This window comes from Pelodiscus sinensis, chromosome 2, assembly GCF_052426305.1.
Source record: "Pelodiscus sinensis isolate ZL-2025 chromosome 2, ASM5242630v1, whole genome shotgun sequence".
Taxonomy (NCBI): domain Eukaryota; kingdom Metazoa; phylum Chordata; order Testudines; family Trionychidae; genus Pelodiscus; species Pelodiscus sinensis.
In genome coordinates this window covers 67,683,002-67,703,431 of record NC_143053.1, presented here as the reverse complement: position 1 = coordinate 67,703,431, position 20,430 = coordinate 67,683,002, and the positions used below count along the sequence as shown (strand labels likewise).

The window sequence follows — 20,430 nt, the reverse complement described above, 5'->3', positions numbered from 1 at the left end:
ATAATTAAAGGGCAATTTCTGCATAAATAGTCACAGTGATAACTTATGCACATTAGTGGGCAGATTACTTGCCTATTAATTAAGTGTATGCTATTCCAGTCTTCAGACCATTTTGTACAAATTTGCAATCTTGCTATTTTCACAGTTGTGTGACCAATGTAGTTTTTCTTTGAAATAGCTCCCAAATTCTCTCCTCTTGCCATGAATCTTTGAAATGTAAATATGCTAAATCCTGGGTTAATTAGGATAATACTCTCAAAAATGCAAAAATATAACCCTCTGTCACACTAATTCAAACACCTGAACATGATTCCATTCATTGTTAAGCAAAGCAATCCTAGACTGTCCTGTATCAAAGGGGTATATGTTTTCACAACTATATACAGATCTATTTCAGTGAAAGAAAACATCGTGTTAGTTCCTGAATTCTTCTTTCAATCTGAATTCTGAACAGACTAACCATAGGGATATGGAAGATCTAAACACTCCTCCTCACTAACATAGGGAGATTGAAACAGGACCAAGCAATACCACATTGATGGTACAGGAGGGAAAAGTCAGCAGCTCTGCTACTTCTTGCCTTCTTTCCCCTATGACTGCCTAATGAGTCCAGAGCAAGCCAGGGCACCATCTGAGGCATGTTCCTCAGACCTGGGTGAACGGCGACATGGAAGCATGTGGTATTGAAGGAAAATATTGAAGTAAAATGTAGTACCTTTGTGTAGCCTCAGTCCTAGAAACACAGTCAGTGACTTCAGGGCTCACCAGAAAAAACTATTTAAAAGAAACAGAATAGTTTTCAAAATGATCAGCCTCAGAAGCAAGTATCACATTTCACTAATACCATACATATAAAATGTTATTCTAAAGAAAGAACCAGTATAAGTACATTTCCACTGTCAATTGAGAAATATATGAACAGACTACAAGTGACAGGCAAAGCTTGCCTGACAACTCCACCTAGTTAACAGGTATGAATGATCTGGCTGGGAAAGGTTACATTTGTTTTGCTCACTCACTGTTGCAAGTGGTTCATTATCCCACCCACACCGTAGGAAGGTGGGAGTGCCTTTCCAGAGACTGAATATTTAGCATGGGGGCTGACTAGTTCACATGGAGAAATGTTAGATTTGGCTGGTGTTAAGGGGAGGATGGCTTGGGCTAGATTTTGTCTCATTTATTTTTCAGCTTCTTCTATAAATAAAACAAATCCCCAGAAAGAGAGCAGGATTTGGCCTGCTACAACATGTGTGCATTGTGTGTTGGAGCAAAGAGAGGAAGTCACTTGTCTACCCATTTGTATTTTATAGTATCTGTTGTTTGTTCTCAAACATTCTCTAAATAAACCTACATGTGGTGGGGGTTTTTTAATATTTAGATAACAAAATCAAGAACAAAACCCTCATAGGTCAGAGTTAGGCTGTTGTGGGGGAAGGAAATACAATTTTATGTATATGTGAATAACAAGTAGGCATTTACTGTGATCAGTGTCATGTTTACGATGCCCTTAACTATTTTTTTAAGTGCTGGGTTTTTGTAAGTGATGTGATAGGTTCTTGTCCCTTTTCAACTTTAACTGTTTTTTTAAACAAGAGCCCAGATCATACCTCTGCTATGGAGGAACACACACAGAAGGGAACTCTAGTTAGAAACTCCATAAGAGAATTCACAGAGATCCCCTCCCCCAATCACTCCAATAAGAGAAGGGTTATTATATCTTTCAGACCTCTCATGGAATAGGCTATGAGACATTATGAGGTTAGTGCCACCGGAAGTGGCAAAGTGGCCACTGGGTCAGGGGCAGTGACTGCTAGCTCTGAGCTGGCAGGCTTGGTGCTGGCACAGGCACTGTGGCCAGAGTCAACCCCTTTATGGGCTCCGGGGCAGGGAGGAGGGAGAAGAGTGTTCTTGGTTGAGGCTGGAGTGGCCACCAGGGCACCCTGGGAAGGCTGGAGGCCCCCTATTTCGAAATAAGTGTCTACACAGCACTTATTTTGAATTAGCTATTTCGAATTTGGCATTATTCCTCGTAGAATGAGGTTTACCAAATTTGAAATAAGCGCTCTGCTATTTCGAATTTATTTCAAAATAGCGGTTTGGCTGTGTAAGTAGCAGGTTTAAAACAAACAAAAGGATGCTTTTCTTCATGCTGCGCGCAGTCAACCTGTGGAACTCCTTGCCAGAGGTTGTTGTGAAGACCAGGACTTTAACAGGGTTCAAAAAAGACAAGTTCGTGGAGGTTAGGTCCATCAATGGCTATTATACAGGATAGGTAGGAATGGTGTCCTTAGCCTCTGTTTGTCTGGAAATGGATGACAAGAGAGGGATCATGTGATGATTGCCTGTTGCATTCACTCCCTTTGGGGCATCTGGTATTGGCCACTGTCAGCAGACTGGATACTGAGCTAGATGGATCTTTGGTCTGACTCAATATGGCCGTCCTATCACTCTGGACTCACTCTGGCTCCTCTATGCTATTTTGATAGAATATTGAGGCTAAAATGAACCTTAGGTAGTAGAAGTGAATTCCTCTCACTCAGGAAAGCACAAGGCCAATATCAATGACCCTGCATTGCTCTCCACATTCTTCCCACACACAGATATATGCACACACACAAGGCCTGGCGTAGGTGAGGCAGTAACCATAGTGCCCCAGTCTTATGGGGATTTGGGGCTGCAGTGCTGCTCAGGTAAGACCAGACGTGGGATCATATTGGACATATTTCAGCTCCTCCACTAGCCTAGAATCCATATGAAGTAAAGCTACCTTTGCTCCTACTTCCCAATGATCCATGCTGCTCTCCCACATCTCTCAAGAGCCACCCAGAATTAGAACCTGTAGTAATGTACAGTACATTGTTTGTTCCTTTGTAGTTAGGGAAGCATTGAAAGGTATTCAAGTGATAGCCAAGGTCAGAGAAGCCTCTGATAGCATGTTCTAGCCTGTTCAAAGAGAAGTGTGTGATTGAGCAGCCAGGGGGAAGCAAGGGGACTACTAGACTCCACAGGATCTCTCATGATACACCTGGCTCTCAAATGATACATAAGATACTGCCCCTCATTGAAATCTAAGGGAAAATCATCAGCTGGCAAAACTCATCATACTCACCAGTTGACATCAGTGGAGCTCTGACTATTTACACCAGGTGAGGATCTGCTACAAAATCTATGACAAGTACAAAACTAATCTTTGCTGCCTCCAGTTCAAAACACTGTCTGCTCTCCTTCTGCATAATGCACACGTGGTTTAAATGCCATGAACTGCCCACTTCACTGTGAGTGCATGGGGAGGAGTGGGGAGACACTCACTGCCACCTATATCTAACAGAAAAAATATCAGGAAATCCTGATAATAGAAACTTGGGAGGGGTTGACACTCTCCTAGGCAGGAATAGTCTACAACGAGGCTAACACCCATAATCACTGGTGTTATTAGGTATAGTCATACTCTTAGGGTGTGTCTAGACTACTGAGTTTTGTCGACAAAAGTGGACTTTTGTCGACAAAACTATACCAGCGTCTACACTACCGCTGAGTTCTGTAGACATAACGTCGACAGAACTCAGCAGTTTTGTCGACGCTGGTATACCTCATTTTACGAGGCATAACACCTTCTGTCGACAGAGTTCTGTCGACAGAAGGTGTTATTGCCTGTAGGGTTGCGTCTAGACTACAGGATTCTGTCGACAAAGCAGCTTGCTTTGTCGACAGAACTCAATGTGTCTGGATGCTCTTTGTCGACAGAAGTTTTGTCGACAGATACTGTCGACAAAACTTCTGTCGACAAAACCCGGTAGTCTAGACGTACCCTTAATACCCCAGGAGACTTATCATCATCAATGCTCACTTTTCCCGGTATTATCAGAATATAGCTGTACTATTACCAGAGTATAGCTGCTCTTTATCATTATACTGATCATCTCTACTTCATGCAGGAATCATTCGAACTTCTCACTTAAATATGTTAAAAGATACATTGAAAGCAAAGTTTGGAAGTCACCCTGCACTTTGTGTGTTTGTGTGAGTGGAGGAAGTGTGATGTGGCTTTGTTGTATTCTTCCTGCTAGACTTTACCAATTCTGAGTATGCCTGTTTGTTTACCTTACCATCTGCTTTTTTCTGCCTGCAAGTAGTTATGTAACTTCAAATCTTTAAGCACTCCCTCACTGGCTTCTGCTCATCTTGTCAATCTTCTTTTTCATGGTAACTAGTATATTTCATTGTAGCTATGAAATAACTTTTACTGCTCTCCAGCCACCTCCTACATGAGTGAATTTTATTTCCTCTGATTGCACACTCCATCCTAAATTGATTGATTTCAGAAAATTTTAGAAATGGGCCTGTTCTTGCTCTCATTTAAATCAGTTACAAAACTCTCACTGGCTTCTGTGGAATAGTATCAGGCTGTAATATTCCTGTACTGACAAGTTCCGCAGTCGTGGCTTCAAGTTATTCTTTGCTATGCTAACTTCAAGTTGCTCAAAAGCACTGCTTCCACATTTTTCTATTGTTTTCATTTACTGAATAAATTCCTCATGATCAGGAGTAGAACTTGGCCAGTTTCTACTTTGGTTGGAGTCTGTACTTTTCGCATTCACAAGTGTCAATCACATTAATTTAGGAACCTCCATAAATAATATGTTTGACTGTATTTATTATTTACCAGTTGTCTGTGCAGTTAAAATTGTTTATTATGGCCTAGAGAACCCATAGAATTTTCTAGAAATTGTTGTCCTCTTTCTCTGTTCGTGATCTTAAGCAGATACCCAGCATTTTTGTTTTTTATGTCCTATATGGTTGACCACCATGCCTTTTGTTCCCATTATTACTATAAAAACTATTGAAATGTAGCTTCTCCTCTGAATTTCAGCCTCACCGCTCTCACCTATGCAGAACATACTAATACAAATGAGAATAATCATTGAGGTATGCCCTGTAGAGCATGACAGGATAATATCTGTACTAGGTCAAATTTGACTATATGAAGGATTTTAATTTTTCCCTATTATAATGAAAAGAGAAAGTTCTCTGTTCTTCGCTCACTTAACAAACATAATGTGCAAGGCATGCATAATAAAAGAGGCCTCCTTGCAGCACAAGGAAGAATAGTACCCTAGGTTTAACTTCATTAATCCTCAACTGATTTTTCTTCAGAATGTAATTTATAGACCAATAGTGACATCTGCTGGAAATTTGTAATAAGTTATTTAAATTAATAGTATACTATTCCAGTGGTCCCCAACCTTTCGGGGCTGCCGGGCTCCAAGGGGCGGGGCCGTTCATGTGCCGCGCATCCGGGGCGGGGCTGCCCACACACCCTGCACCCGGGGCCGGCACCGCACATGTGCCGCGTGCCCGGGGTAGGGGCCACCCACATGTCTTGCGCCCAGGGCCAGCACCACACATTTGCCGCGTGCCCGGGGCCGGGGCCACCCATGCGCCACATGCCCAGGGCCGGCACCATGCATGTGCTGTGCACCGGGGGTGGGGCCGGCCCAGATGATTCAACGGGCGCACATAAATGCCCCAGCAGGCACCATGGCGCCTGCAGGCACCGCGTTGGCGACCACTGTACTATTCCATGCTCTGATCTCAAAGGGTGTGTCTACACAGCACCATAACTCAAAATAAGATACACAATTTGAGTTACACAAATTGCGTATCTTATTTTGATGCTATTTTGAAATAGCTTTTTTAATCATTTGGCTAGCTACACAGTGCCAAATTTCAAAATAAAGTGCTATTCTGAAATATCCCTTACCCCTATAAAAGAATGAGGTTTACAGGGATGTCAGAATAACAAGCCTGAAATAATGGGCTTGCTGTGAAAACATGGGATAGCTATTTCAGGATACTCCAGTATCCCAAAATAGCATTGCAATGTAGACATACCCTTACTGTCTTTTGTTAATTGTGGGCTTTAAAGTAAAATAGGCATTTCCTGACCACCATTTGTCAGATCTTTACTATAATATTTGATTCCATCAGAATATGCTAACTAAGTTTTGCAATAAAAAATATGTTTTAAAGAATCTTGATTAATCTACAAAGTTTTGTAAATAAAATGGATGGAGTTCATACATGAATGTAATGATTTTAAAATATAATTGCATTACATTTTATTGATTGATTGATTGATTGAAATGTTATCACAAAGAATATTGTATAGATGCCTATTAAATCTAGCAGGGCTTCTTTTGCACAAACATAGGAAATGATGTTTTCTGTCTTTATATCTAGTCAAAGATTCAAATTTTTAAAAGATTCTGAATGCAATTTCTCAATATATAATCATCTCCTGAGTAATCTAAGCTGCAGATTTTGGGGCTTTTCTGCCAGTCTGCCAGAAGTTTGGATTCAATAATGTATTAAGCACATGAGCAGTCTCATAGACCTGAGTAGAAGTGCTTCACACACAGTCTTAAAGTTATCTGCATGCTTAATTGCTGTGGATTGGAGCCAGAATAATTAGCATAATAATTGTTGTCATAGATTGAATTAACTCTTCTAAACTAAACCCCTGTATTCATTATACATAACATTCCTTTTGTCTTTTGAGGCAATGTTTCTCATAGTTAGTTACTGATCAGATTTTGTTGTTGTTTTGTAAGATTTATAAACCATTCATGTTATGTAGAGGTGACTTTTTGTGATTGAACACAGCAGGGATTATTTGTCAAACTTTGCAGTTGCCACAGACTCTGGTCCAGATCCCTAGCTAATGTAAATGGTCAGTGATCCCTTGATGTAAGTAATAGAGGATGAAATTAATAGGCAGCAGGTTTAAAAGAAACAAAAGGAAGTTTTTCTTCATTCAGTGCAGTCAACCTGTGGAACTCCTTGCCAGAGGATGCAGTGAAGGCTAGAACTATAACAGAGTTTAAAAAAGAGATAGATTAATGGAGATTAGGTCCATCAATGGCTATTAGCCAGGATGGGTAGGAATGGTGTCCCTAGCCTCTGTTTCTCTGGAGGTGGGTCACAGGGAGGGGTGATCTTGTGAGGATTGCCTGTTGTGATCTGGGGCATCTAGTATTGGCCACTGTTGGTAGACAGGATACTGGGCTAGATGGACCTTTGTTCTGACCCAGTATGGCCATTCTTATGTTCTTATGTGAGGATAGCACGATAGTTTATGTCAACTGAGTATCAACCCTTAGTTTTCAGTGAGGGCTAATGTTTTTGGTGTATCTTAAGAAATTTGTTTACAGGTAACAGTGAAAGATGATTGAAGATGTGCTATTATAATGACTGTGTTGTATGTATGATCTGTCCAGACTTGCATCATTCCATATTGATCGCTTGGATTTTAGAAAAGGCAAATTACTATACAGGCAGTCCCTGAGTTACGCGGATCCGACTTATGTCGGATCCGCAGTTACGAATGGGGCTTTTCTCGCCCCGGAGGATGGGAGTGGCGGGACGCCCAGATGCGCCGCGGTCCGCCGCCCCCGTCCTCCGGGGCGAGAAAAGCTGCTCCCTGTCTCCCTGGTCTGCAGGGAGACGGGGAGCAAAGCCTTGGAGCATGCCCGCAGCGGGACAGCCTGGGCGCGCTTGAGCTGTCTGCCTGCAGGCGTGCTCCGCAGCTTTGCTCCCCGTCTCCCGACCAGCAGACCAGGGAGACGGGGAGCAAAGCCGTGGAGCACGCCCGCAGGGGACAGCTCAAGCGCGCCCGGGCTGTCCCACTGCGGGCATGCTCCAAGGCTTTGCTCCCCGTCTCCCTGCAGACCAGGGAGACGGGGAGCAAAGCCTTGGAGCCACCCAGCAGCAACCCAGCAGCACCCCAGCAGCTCTGGAGCAACCCAGCAGCAACCCAGCAGCACCGCCCCAGGCGTCCCCAAGTCAGCCGCTGCTGAAACTGACCAGCAGCTGACTACAGGAAGCCCAAGGCAGAGTTGCTCTGCCCCAGGCTTCCTGGAATCAGCCGCTGATCAGTTTCAGCAGCAGCTGACTTGGGGACGCCTGGGTTTCTTAAGTTGAATCTGTATGTAAGTCAGAACTGGTGTCCAGATTCAGCCGCGGTTGAAACTGATCAGTTTCAGCAGCGCTGACGCCAGTTCCGACTTACATACAGATTCAACTTAAGAACAAACCTACAGTCCCTATCTTGTACGTAACCCAGGGACTGCCTGTACAAAAAGACATTAAGTAAGTATAACAGAGATTGTTCCCTTTGGCAGAATGTTCACTTGGGCTTGTCTGCAGTGGAAAACTACCCGGCTACGTCTACACTGGCCCCTCTTCCGGAAGGGGCATGTAAATTTCACTAGTCGTCGTAGGGAAATCCGCAGGGGATTTAAATATCCCCCGCGGCATTTAAATAAAAATGTCCGCCGCTTTTTTCCGGCTTTTAAAAAAGCCGGAAAAGAGCGTCTAGACTGGCCCCGATCCTCCGGAAAAAGTGCCCTTTTCCGGAGGGTCTTATTCCCTCTTTGAAGTAGGAATAAGACCCTCCGGAAAAGGGCACTTTTGCCGGAGGATCGGGGCCAGTCTAGACGCTCTTTTCCGGCTTTTTTAAAAGCCGGAAAAAAGCGGCGGACATTTTTATTTAAATGCCGCGGGGGATATTTAAATCCCCCGCGGATTTCCCTACGACGACTGCTGAAATTTACATGCCCCTTCCGGAAGAGGGGCCAGTGTAGACGTAGCCTGGGGGTAAAATCTTGCGCCCCACTGAAGCCAAAGGTGGCTTTTGTCTACATTGAGTGCTAAGCCATATTTAACACTATGCTAGTGACCATGACTTCTCAAGGTCATGTGATAACATAATGTAATTTCTCAGTGCAGACAAGCCCTAAGGGTGAAATTTATCTTGGTACTAGGTCTCACATATGGCTGATGCATCTGGCCTTGTATGGGATTTCAGCGGAGGGCTGAATTTCACCTTTTGAAAATAAAAGGACATTGTTTGAAATATGTCCTTATTCCTGAAATAATGGATTGGCTCCAGTTGTTTTTCTGTATGATTACAATGCCTATTTAAACAAAGTATTAACAGGAAGTCTTCAGGCATAGTACAGTCATTTGATGTGAAGACTGCCTCTGCTTTAAACTGCATAGGCTTGAATGTTCAATCCATTTACAAGTTTCTTGTTAATTTTAAGGGAATTTAGGAGTTCCACTGTAATTCAATACAGATTTTACAATTATTATGGTCTCTGCCTCAGGGTTTTCGGCTGCCACCCATTAGTATTGTACCCAGGTGCCTTTTAGCAATAGGTTAATTAAGGAAAGATAGGACACACTGAAAGTTACTAGTTTTTATCTTAAATATGCTCCAATAAAGTGTTTCTGGTAATATGTGCAATTATGGTAACTTAAAATACATTCTTTTAAAAAATGTAACTATATGTGTGTATTTATGATTTCACTCATTAACAAAGTAACACACATAAAAAAATAATTGCTGGCATGCAAACATTGAAATACCTTTGAAACAAAGATTTTAATTTTGAAAGCTTTCATTTCCCATGACAAATAAGGCACAATAATGGCTCCCTTAGGTTATATTGAAATAATTACATCATCTTAATTTAACTAATCTTACCAAATAATAACTTCTGATAATTGGCTAGTTCCTGCAAGGACCCAGTCTTGCACTCTTCATCCAAGCACAAATTAATAGGATTTGGCTTCAGCAAGGGAGAAATCAGGTATGAGCCTCAGGTACTTATACTAACTCTATTAATGCAAAAAAAAAAAAAAAAAAAAAGATGCTAATTTGTGTTTTGCAGTGTGATGGACTGAATATTAAAATATATCAGAAAATTACATAGTAATTAGAATTACAGAATCAACTGCTACTTTACCCTATTTATGATCATCTTGATCTTAAGATTTCCAGCTAGAAACTTCAAAGGGATTGCATTTATAACATTGCAATAATAACAATTACTGGAATTTTCAATCCCATGAGGAACTAATGATGAAAATATATTGACAGTTCCACACTTTGGAGACTGAACCAGACAGGCTAAGTATAAGGAAAATATCAATGACAATAATATATTTTGGTGTAGCTTTCAGTAAAGTCTATTTGTATCCTTTCCAGAATAGAAGTAAAGGGCTGCATCCTAAAACAAAATTAAATTCCAAGTTATTTTAAGTATGTTATCACTAGCTTGTGTGAATTTAGTTGTTAATGTTCAGCAAAGGTTTACAGAGAGATTTTTCTGATACTCTTATAGAGCCGTTCTCTATTCTTTGTTAATGCTGATGTTGAAATTGAGTCCTGAACCTTGAATGGTGCACAGGGAACTGTCAATATTTGGTTTTATGACGTTTTATTCAAAATACAATCCATGTGTTATGACTCCATTTCTAAATCTTAACAATCTAATAATGCAAACATTGGCGGTGGATTATTGAATAGTGCAGTAGATGGAGAATGCCACCAAAGACCACCATTGCTTCCTTGAACATCTCAGACCTGAAGACAGTAAGGAGCTATCTACAATGGGAGAATGGGTGGCCTTGCAGGACATATTAACTAATATATATTTTAATATATAGTGTTAGTAAATACAGTCCTGTTTCAAAACCTGTTATCTGAATATGGTCCACTCTAAAGGGAAGCCTAAGATGAAGTGTGACCAGAAAATACATTTAAAGGTATTATACCCTCTCTACACAAGTATAAATTAAAGCAGGTTAGTTAGCATGTAAAAACACATCTTAGTTCTTATAGATTATTTTTAGCCTGGATAGGCTTTAAGTGAAACATTTCAGCTAAGTTCTAAATGCCACTGTTTATAAATGCTCCCCACAGGCTGAGTATGGCTCTGATTCAAAATCCAGTGATGTCAGTAGAAGTCTTTCCATGGACCTCAAGGTGCTTTGTATCAGTTCCAAAAAGATTCACCACAGACTAATCTCTAGGCATAGATGCTAACCTTGTCCCTGTTGTTCCCCACCCTCTCATCTAGAGACAGTGTTATTTAATCATGGACTTTAAGGCTAGAAGGGACAATTGTGGTCATCTACAATGCACCCATAGGGTGGGTCTACACTGCACCCATAGCCTGAAATAAGCTACGCAAATTGCCTGGCTTATTTCAAGTGTATTTTGAAACAGCTTATTTTGAATATGGTGTAGTCTACACAGTGCCAGATTTTGAAATAAACCACTATTCCAAAATGTTCCTTAATCCTCATGGAATGAGGTTTACAGGGACATCAGAATAGAGAGCCCATTATTTCTAAAGCTATTTCAAAATAACGGGCTTGTTTAAAAGATGCAGAACAGCTATTTCAGGATACCAGAAGTATCCCAAAATAGCACCACAGTGTAGATATTTCCTCTGTCTGACCTCCTGCACATAACAGGCCACACAGACTCACTCACTACATCTGTGATCGACTTATAACCTCTGGATGAAGATGTTAAATCTGAAGACCTTAAACTGTGATTTAAAGGTGTCTAGTAACAGAGAATTACGCTAATTCTCACCAGCACATCATCCATGCCGTACGCTGCAGAGGAATGCAAAACAAAACAAAAAAACAGGGTTTCAATTCCTTTCCAACCCCAAATATGCTGACCAGTGATCCCCTGAGCATGTTGGTGAGATCCATCAGCCAGACACCCAGGAAATAATTCACTGTCATAACTCAGAGCCCTTCCCATATCACATCCCATCTCTGGTTGTTAAAGGTTTTTGCTACAATCCATCACAAATAGGGCACATGCCACAGCAGGCAATCTCATAATACCATCACCTCCATAAATTTATCAAGCTCTGTTATTGTCAAGCAAACCTCAGTGCCACTAAAACCTCTGCATGTAGGATCACCAGGTGGTAAGTAAGATTTAATAACTGTGAAGAATGGCATAATTAACATCCCAGTGGACACTGTGTATGGGGGAAGGGTTTTACAGAGAAGTTTCATAGACAGCAGAGTTTCTTTGAGTTCAAAGAACGGGGAAATATTCAGCTGATAAAAAATCAAGCTATATTATTTTCTCCTGGGAATACTGGCCAGCTCATTCTCCCACAACCTTTGATAAAAAATGTTTGGCACTGTTCAATGTGACGCTCAACCAAAAAGGGATGGCTAATACAGTCATACAACCCTACCCTCATTCTCTCCTTTCGTTTCTTCTCAGGGCTCCTTTCGTTTCTTCTCAAGACATGTAGAACAGCACCTCTGGAAAGTCGTAAGAGATAGAATAGCATTGGGGCTTTAACACAGAGATGAGTTCACCAAACAGACCTCTACAGTTCCTGCCTTTTCCTAATAACTCCAGCCTGACAGAGAGATTCACTATAGTAATCAATAGGAGCTGGCAGAGTTGGAACTATTAGCTCTCTGAGTCTCTGATTCCACCAGCTCAGGAGTCCCTAAGGAGGGGTCTTCTTCGCTAACCGGTTGGGTAGATTGTGGCTGAAGTCAATGGCTTAGCTGCTCCACCCTTCGGCAGGTTTTCTCCTATTTTCAGGCCACTTATCCTGCCCGTTTGGAAGGCGTTTTTCCACATGAGGCTAATTAGTTTGCGGCCTTTCCCGGGCTCTGATTACGGCTGACTCACAGGCGTGGTTCCCCCTCACCTCCCAGTCCCCGTCTTAGCTTCCCCCCATTGATCGTACCTAGAAAAAAAGCTCTGCTGCTAAGCAACCGCAGGGTTCCGGTGCGCGTAAGAAACAGCAGCTTCCCCTACTACCCTTCTCGAATCCCACAAGCCGCTTAACCTTGCAATAACAACACCGCCGCCGTGTTCTCCTGCCTCATTAACCAATCGATAGGCTTCCGCTGTGCTCTGCAAGCTTGCCGCATAGCGGGCTTTGTGGGGCGCTTAAAATTCTGACTTTGCGCCTTAGAGAAGCAAGTTTCCCTGTCCCCAGTAGCACAGGGGGAAATGAGGATCAGGGCTGAGGATGGGTTTACTGAGGCTTGACAGGCTTGCAGCCTGGATTGGGGAAATGCAAGATCTCCATGGTAGGAACGGAGGAGAAAGCTCAGGTATCACTTGGCGAGTCAAAGTCACTCTAGAAAAAGCCCCGTCCTCTGCCTGGCGGCATGGAGCTCCGTGCCAAGGCTCCCCCAGCAGGGTAGAGCTAAGGAGTGTTTGTGAAAGTGTGCACCCTGCAGCAATAGCGTAGGTAACAGTGTTCAGCAAGGGGCAAGCAGTTTGCCCTCGTGTGTCAGCTTCAGCACCCTGGACAGCAGCTCTGCAATTGCTAGCGGCATTCCAAGCTGCCTAAAATCCTTATCGCTGGCTGCTTCCCCTCCCCTCTTATTCCCCTTCCACGCCTTGCCTTTTCGTGGCATTATTCTCCGTTCCTCTCACCTCCTCGCTGCTGCTTATCATTGGCTGCGTAGGGTCAGGGAAGGGTTGTGCCTGGGCTGGCTACCCATCTTGGTACACTCAATTCTAGGACAAGAGTGAGGTTGACTTCTTGGGGTGGTTTGACAAAGTGTATTAGTGTGAAAAGTTGATCGTGTCTTGATATTAACAAAAATATATAGGATCGTGAGCTTCCGTGGGTAAAACCCACTTCATCATCTGAAAAAAATTGATGAAGTGGGTTGTGCTCACAAAAGCTCAAGATATTATCTATCTATATATCTGTCTGTCTCTAAGGTGCCACAGGACTACTTGTGGGTTTCATAGTTACAGATTAACAGAGAGCTACCCTTCTGGGAAGTGTCTTGATATTGTTAAGGGGAGAAAGGGTGTCTTAGAAAACCTCAGTAGCTTGGGTCAGGAAAATGCAGCATTAATTATACTGTAAGCTCCGTGTCTGCTCCTATGTGTCAGTGCCTTGCCCAGGGGCCCGGTGCTGAACTGGTAACTAATGGCTAAAATCCCACGTCGGGAGAAGCGTTCCGAAGTGTCAGACATGTAAAGGGAAGGAAACGCCGTAGCTGAGCTGTAACGTTAAAGGAAAACAAAGGGAGGGGGCGCCTCGCACTGTTTCCGAAGGGCTGTAGCAGTTTGCGGTCCCATCCTTCTCCCCCGCCCCCTCCGCCCAACAGTATGTGTCCGGCCTCCGCAGGAATTCGCCCACCAGAGCCTTGAGTCGGGGAGAGTTGCGCGCTGAGCCACTTTTACGCCTACAAAAGTGGGAAATGAGATACTAAGCCCCCCCCCCCCCCCGCAAGCCGTCTAGGCGTTGGAGGTTACAGTGGGGAGCAGGCGTGTTTGCCTCTCCAAATAAGCCAATTGCCTTGGGGAAGCAGCATTAAAAGGAAATCGTCTGACTCGGGTGTGGCTGGTGGACCCGCTTAGTAATTAACGTTTATTTTGTTTCTCTCTCCCCCACTCCTCCTTTAGCCTCCAAAAGCTTTCCGGGCCCTCGCCCTGCTGCCCCGCTTCTATCTGTTCCCCAGCTCCTCCTTTCGCCCGCTCCTGTCAGCTCCCAGGCTCTGCCCTCGCTTTGCCACCGCCCTTCTTCCAGCTCTGCCAGCTACCCCTGTGTCTAACATCAGCCCCTTCCCAACAGGGACGCTGGTCTCCAGGGAACAGGCCGCAGCCCCAAGCCAGCTGTCGGAGTTATTAGAAGGCCGCCGGGCCGGGCCCGCACCACGCAGCTACCTCTTCTGGAAACACCAGAGATGCCCCAAATGCAAAGGAGCCGCGTTCAGGAAACACGGAACTTTCCGTGAGCCGTTCATTGCTGTGAGTACCACTTCCTCAGACAGGCTCCCCTCCTCCTCCTCAGGGTGCCTTGATTGCCTGGGGACACCTGGGTCTGCAGCTAGAGCAACCCACGGCAGCTAATTTGAACGAGATTTAACACTGCGATCCCGGCTGTAACTGGAAGATTGCGGGGGAGAGGGGGTGTCGAGGGACTCGCATCAATATTCAAGGCTAAGAGCGGTGACAGCTTAACGCCCCTTGCTGGCCAATGGTAGAAGCAGGGCGGTTGTGACCTATGAGACTGTCGCAGGCAGTGATCCCCGCGCGCCGTTGTTTGTGGCTACACACATGAAGCTGGTTACGATGGTGGTTTTGCCCCGTGGTGCCAATGCAGACGGAAATCTGTCACCATTGCCAGGCTGGTTGTGATCCCTCTCTTGTAACCAGGGAGCCTTGATTCCAGCTCCTGGGAAGTCGGAGGAAGTGACGTGAATGTTATTTATGTATCATATCCATTTCAGTTTCAGGGAAATAGCGCGTCGCCTCCTAACTCCTGCCCAGGCAGAGGGGTCACAAAATAGCAACAATTTTGCAAGCCCTGAGCAGCCCTTCGTGGCGAGCCCTTACATCTGTGCTCTGAGCATAGGACTGTGGTTTCCTTTGGAGCAGTGTCTGAATGCAGTACATACGTAGGGATGTTTCCCTGAGTCAAATACAGGCTAGAGCAGGCAGGATCCATTGATCTCCACACGGATGCATGATGTCCCGGTTGCCGTTTATGCACAGAATTTTTGCACAGTCAAGCATAACCCTTCCTTTAGATCCGATTCATTTCCTGCTCCCTATGCGGCAATTTATCGGAACAGGGGCGTTTTTACACACACGGAAACCAGCGAAGGGGGGAAACTCGCCCCTGCAATTACCTAAACGCGCCAAGCCATACCCATATAAAGACGAGCCAGATTTAAGGGCGCCTATTAAAAGGAAACCCAAATATGGAACACACCACCGCACGACCTCCTTCCCGTGCAGCCCCTCCCTCTTGCCCCCAACACACTCGCTTGTTTATCCTAGAATATCTCCTCTCTACCACCCAGTGGGGGGGGGGGGAAATCAGGTTGGATCCGTGGAACTCTCCACCCCCGTTCCCTCCCCAGTCGGTTAACACAATGTGTTTGTGGCAGATGTGGCCCCAGGTGTAGGCTGCCTGTGATGCACACAAACACGTGTGTGTGTCACCCTCTGGGCGCTCGCTGGGTTTAGGGGAAGAGGCAGCTCTCCTGTCAGCAGGGCAAGGTGTTGTGCAGGGACTGAGGGAGGGACAGAAGCTGTTTTCCAGAGGCACTTGTTAAGCAGCCTCGCTGGCATTCATAGTGCAGTTCTCGTTTACTCTGGGCTAGTCCCTTCCACCGCCCTGTGCGGGGCTGTTGCTTTTCCCTACTCACAACCCGATCCGGGGCAGGTGGGGGATGCAGATCCCGGGCATTCTGGTGGCTGAAGAGGGGGAGGGGGACACGCCAGTGGAATATACAGTCAAATAAGCATCCTATAAAAGCTGGGGACGCATGCGCATGGCTGGCGAGCCGCCGTCCCTGGGTGAGGAGCCCACAGCTAACGGATGTGATCGAGGCAAAGATTTCCATCTGGCTCCCGGGACTGATGGTGAAATTGTAAGTACTCTGCAGCCCCAGGGGGCTGAGCCCGCAGGGCCCAGAGGCTGGGCACGTGGGGCAGCGATCGGGGCTTTGGCCGGGGCTCTGCCGGCGCCTGGCGCGGTTTGTAAAGTGCATTTTTGGAGCGGGAGTGGGTCGGGACCGAGAGGCGCTTCTGGGCTGTACTCGCTGTCCCTAGCCAAGGGGGAGACAGTGGGTGTCGCTTTGAATCACTCCCCTTCTCTCATCTCCCATTGGAGTTTGGGGGGGGGGGGTGCCGCGCGCTTCTTCCATTGTGTGCCCCGGGAACCCTCCTTCGCTTGAGGAGGAGGCTGCCTGGCCGCGAGCGGCGGAGCCTGGCCCTGGCCGAGAGGGCTCCCGGCTGAGGGAGAAGAGGAGCCGGGGCTGCGGGCACCCAGGTGCAGCAGTGGCTCAGGTGTGATCTCACGCGGGCGGCGAGAGGGGCCCGGCGGCCAGCATGGGAGGAAGCAAGAGCTGCCCTGGTTCCTGGAGCTAGACCTGGCGGGCAGCGAGAGTTCGCTTCAGCCGCTGCAGGTGGCTGTAGCTGGGGCTGGCCTGGGGCGCGGAGCTGGCAGCGCTGCGCCCAGGGCGACGGGCTGCAAGTTCAGGGCGGGGAGGCGGCGAAGCTGGGACGGGCGGGGCGGGGGCACCCGGCCGGTCTCGAAGCGCCTTCCATGGGCTGCCGCCCTTCGGAGCGGGGGGGGTGGGGGAGCAGGCTGCGAGGGCAGCGGGACTAGGGAGGCTGCCGCTGCGGCTTCTCCCAGCGCTGGAGTCCTGAGAAACTTCCGCCTGGCGCAGCCCGCTGGGGACTCCGAGAGCGCAGCCGCGGTGTCCCGGACAGGCGCCGGAGAGAGCCCGCCAGCCGGAGGAAGGGGCTGTGCCCCCGGCGTGCGCTAGGGGAGAGGCTCCGCGGTGCGCTCTGTCTGGCCGGCCCGCGTGTCCAGCGCGGCGGCTTTTCCCGCCCGCCCCACAGCCAGAGCTGGGTCCTCGCGCTTCACCCCCTGCCTCGCCGCGCTCCTCTGGGCCCCCAGCGCCAGGGGGCGCCGTTTGGCGCTGCAAAGCAGCCAGGGAAGGAGGCCCGCGAGCGGTCCAATTAACACCGGTGTCACCCTCCTCCCCCTCGTGGTCCTTTGAGTTTTCTAGGAATTAAGGAACCGTGGAATTACACCTAGAGGTTACTACAAATCCGGTCCCTCAGTCCTTAGCCTCCTCTCTCCAACAGCAGCCTCATGGAGCTCAGTGAAAGTCAATAGGATTGCAGCCCCGTAAAGACAGCAGGACTGGCCCATTCCCTTAATGCCACCCACTGCCTGAGCCCAAACTTACGCGGAATGTCCCAAAACAATCAAGTAATAAAATAAACATTGATTTCAGGGCGAACAAGTGTGTCAGTGTCTCCACCCTCTCAGACCCCTTTAAATAGATTGTAAAGTATACATTCTGTGGGCAAGAAAAAAGACCGTTTGCTGATACCGGTCATTTCTAAATCATTAAATACAGGGAAACAGGTAATGAAAATTAGACGACTGCAGAGGTTCAATATGATTATCTTTGCACATGCCAGTAGAGATTACAATAATTTAATAGAGAAGTAATTTCTTCTGTACAGTCACTCCATTACTTCATTTTTGTTGTTTCATTTCAAGACTCCTGGATGGTTTGCTGAAAACTATAAAGCTATGCTACCCCCTAAATATTATAACATGCTAAAGAAATAACAAGATATGGGCAATCTTATTTGTCCTTTATTCTATTTATCCACATCAATGTATATATGCATATACATATTCATTTTAAAGAATTATGCATGGAAACACTATGGCTACGTCTACACTGGCATGATTTTGCGCAAGAACTATTTTGCAGAAGAGTTCTTGTGCAAAAACTCTTCCAGAAGAGAGTGTCTGCACTGGCATGTGCCTTTGTGCAAGAGATGTGCTTTTGTGCAAGAGCATCCATGCCAGTGTAGACGCTTTCTTGCACAAGAAAGCTCCAATAGCCATTTTAGCCAAGAAATCGGGCTTTCTTGCGCAAGAAATGGATGTTGCCTGTCTACACTGGCCTCTTGCGCAACAGTTGCGCAAGAGGGCTTATTCCTGAGCGGGAGCATCAAAGTTCTTGCACAAGAAGCACTGATTTCACACATTTGAACGTCAGTGTTCTTGCGCAAGAACTCCCCACCAGTGTAGACAGGCAGCAAGTTTTTGTGCTAAAGCGGGCGCTTTGGCACAAGATCGCGCCAATGTAGACACAGCCTATTTTTTCTAAGTCTGTGGTTTCACTTCAAAATGTAATTGTACACACACTTGGAAAAATGGTCTAAATTGTCAAAAGTAATGTGATTTGGGGTGCCTCAGTTTTTGGTTGCTCAACTTGAAACACCTTAAGTGGAGTCTAAGGCTACATCTAGACTACATGCCTCTGTCGCCAGAGGCATGTAGATGAGGCTACCAGGCATAGGAAAATGAAGCGGCGATTTAAATAATCGCTGCTTCATTTAAATTTACATGGCTGCCGTGCTGAGCTGATCAGCTGTTTGTCGGCTCAGCGCGGTAGTCTGGACGCGCGGGTGTCGACATCAAAGGCATTTGTCGACCACCCAGGTAAACCTCATTCCAGGAGGCATACCTGGGTGGTCAACAAATGCCTTTGATGTCGACACCCGCTTGTCCAGACTACCGCGCTGAGCCGACAAACAGCTGATCGGCTCAGCGCGGCAGCCATGTAAATTTAAATGAAGCAGCGATTATTTAAATCACCGCTTCATTTTCCTATGCCTGGTAGCCTCATCTACATGCCTCTGGCGACGGAGGCATGTAGTCTAGACGTAGCCTAATTTTCAGAGTATAGAATGTTCAGCCTCTGTGAAAATCAAATCTTTTCAAGACATCTCAAAATGGATTGCCAAAAACAGACAACAGAAAAATCACTAGATGCTTTTGAAAATTCAGGCCAATCTTTCAAAACACTCAAATTATCTGGGACAGTTACCCTGTGGAAGCAGTGCCTCTTGGAAGTATGGCTGAAATATGGTTGCACTCGTGTATAAGCAAAGTCTCCGTAATCAAAATATTCTTGTCAAGGATTGGTGGACCCTGAAGTTCTGTTTAGACAGAGATTAGGTTTAGAACTTTTTGGAGATCTACCAGCCATTTGTTTCTATGACATCCATAAGCTATTATCACTTGATTTATTTTCTTATATTACACAAACAACCATTCTGGACTCAATTCTGATTTCACATCAGATTTACATTGGTAATTTAATAGACTTCAAGTGATGCTGCTCCTATCTTTCACTGATGCAAGCCAGATTATACTCAGGTTTCCTGTGTCGTGTGTGTGTGTGTGTGTGTGTACACACACACACACAGTGTGGTCATACTCCAGTATGGTACAATCTGAAGTGGATTGCAATGATCGGATCCAATAGGGGAATGGTGTGTGAATCAGTATTTAATGCACTACAAGATGAGTCAGCCTGATGCAAACCAGTTTTCAGACCAGTACAGTGCCACTCAGTTCCTAACACAGTTCAATATGAGTCAGATCCAAGCATCTATCACAATATGACTCACAGACTAAAACAGCACCATGTGACTCCAATACCCAGTGTGAGCTGTCAGAGTTCTGTGTGAAATGAGTCAGTTCATAGTACAGTAGAATGGGATTTTTTTGGAGGCCATTCATAATTAAGCATGATGCGACTGAGCACTCAGTTGGGTATGGTATGATGGGAATCAGCAGAGTGTATTAGGTTGAGTAGTAATTTACTATGTTCCATCATTGGGATAGTAAAATATCAATCTGAATGAATTTTTTTAGCCAAATGTATTCAGAAAGAATTGAGGCAAATGCTTTCATTCAATATGAAAGCCAGTACTAATAGTACTAGCAAATTTCTGTATTATGGGTTCTTGGTTCCTTGCTGTTATGTGTCACCTGGTAGATCCTCAGGGCATGTCTACACTGGGAAGTTATTTAAAAAATACCTCCTCTTACTTTGAAATAACAAGGCAAGCGTCCATATGACCAAGTCTGTTATTTCAAAATAATTGGCTTGTTATTTTAAAATATTAATTCCTGCTTGTGAAAAGGAATAAGTTTATTTTCAAATAGTTATTTCTGGAGTTATTTAAAAATAACTTATTTCGAAATAACCTGGTAGCACAGACAT

General features: G+C 45.5%; 1 protein-coding gene and 1 long non-coding RNA gene across 2 annotated transcripts in view; one reads left to right on the top strand and one right to left on the bottom strand.

Annotated features, from left to right (window-relative positions):
• Window positions 1-715: 715 nt before the first annotated feature.
• Window positions 716-12,556, bottom strand: LOC112547094 (uncharacterized). Its single transcript, XR_012900933.2, has 3 exons — window positions 12,078-12,556; window positions 9,548-9,681; window positions 716-774 (listed from the first exon to the last, which is right to left on the bottom strand). It is a non-coding gene; the product is annotated as an uncharacterized LOC112547094 (long non-coding RNA).
• A 3,412-nt stretch (window positions 12,557-15,968) lies between these two features.
• The window catches only part of RGS20 (regulator of G protein signaling 20), a 31,645-nt gene continuing 27,183 nt past the window's right edge, over window positions 15,969-20,430 (top strand). The window contains exon 1 of the mRNA XM_006112185.4: window positions 15,969-16,251. Coding sequence (XP_006112247.4) covers window positions 16,147-16,251 — 105 coding nt within the window. The 5' untranslated portion in view covers window positions 15,969-16,146. The remainder of the gene's footprint in view (window positions 16,252-20,430) is intronic.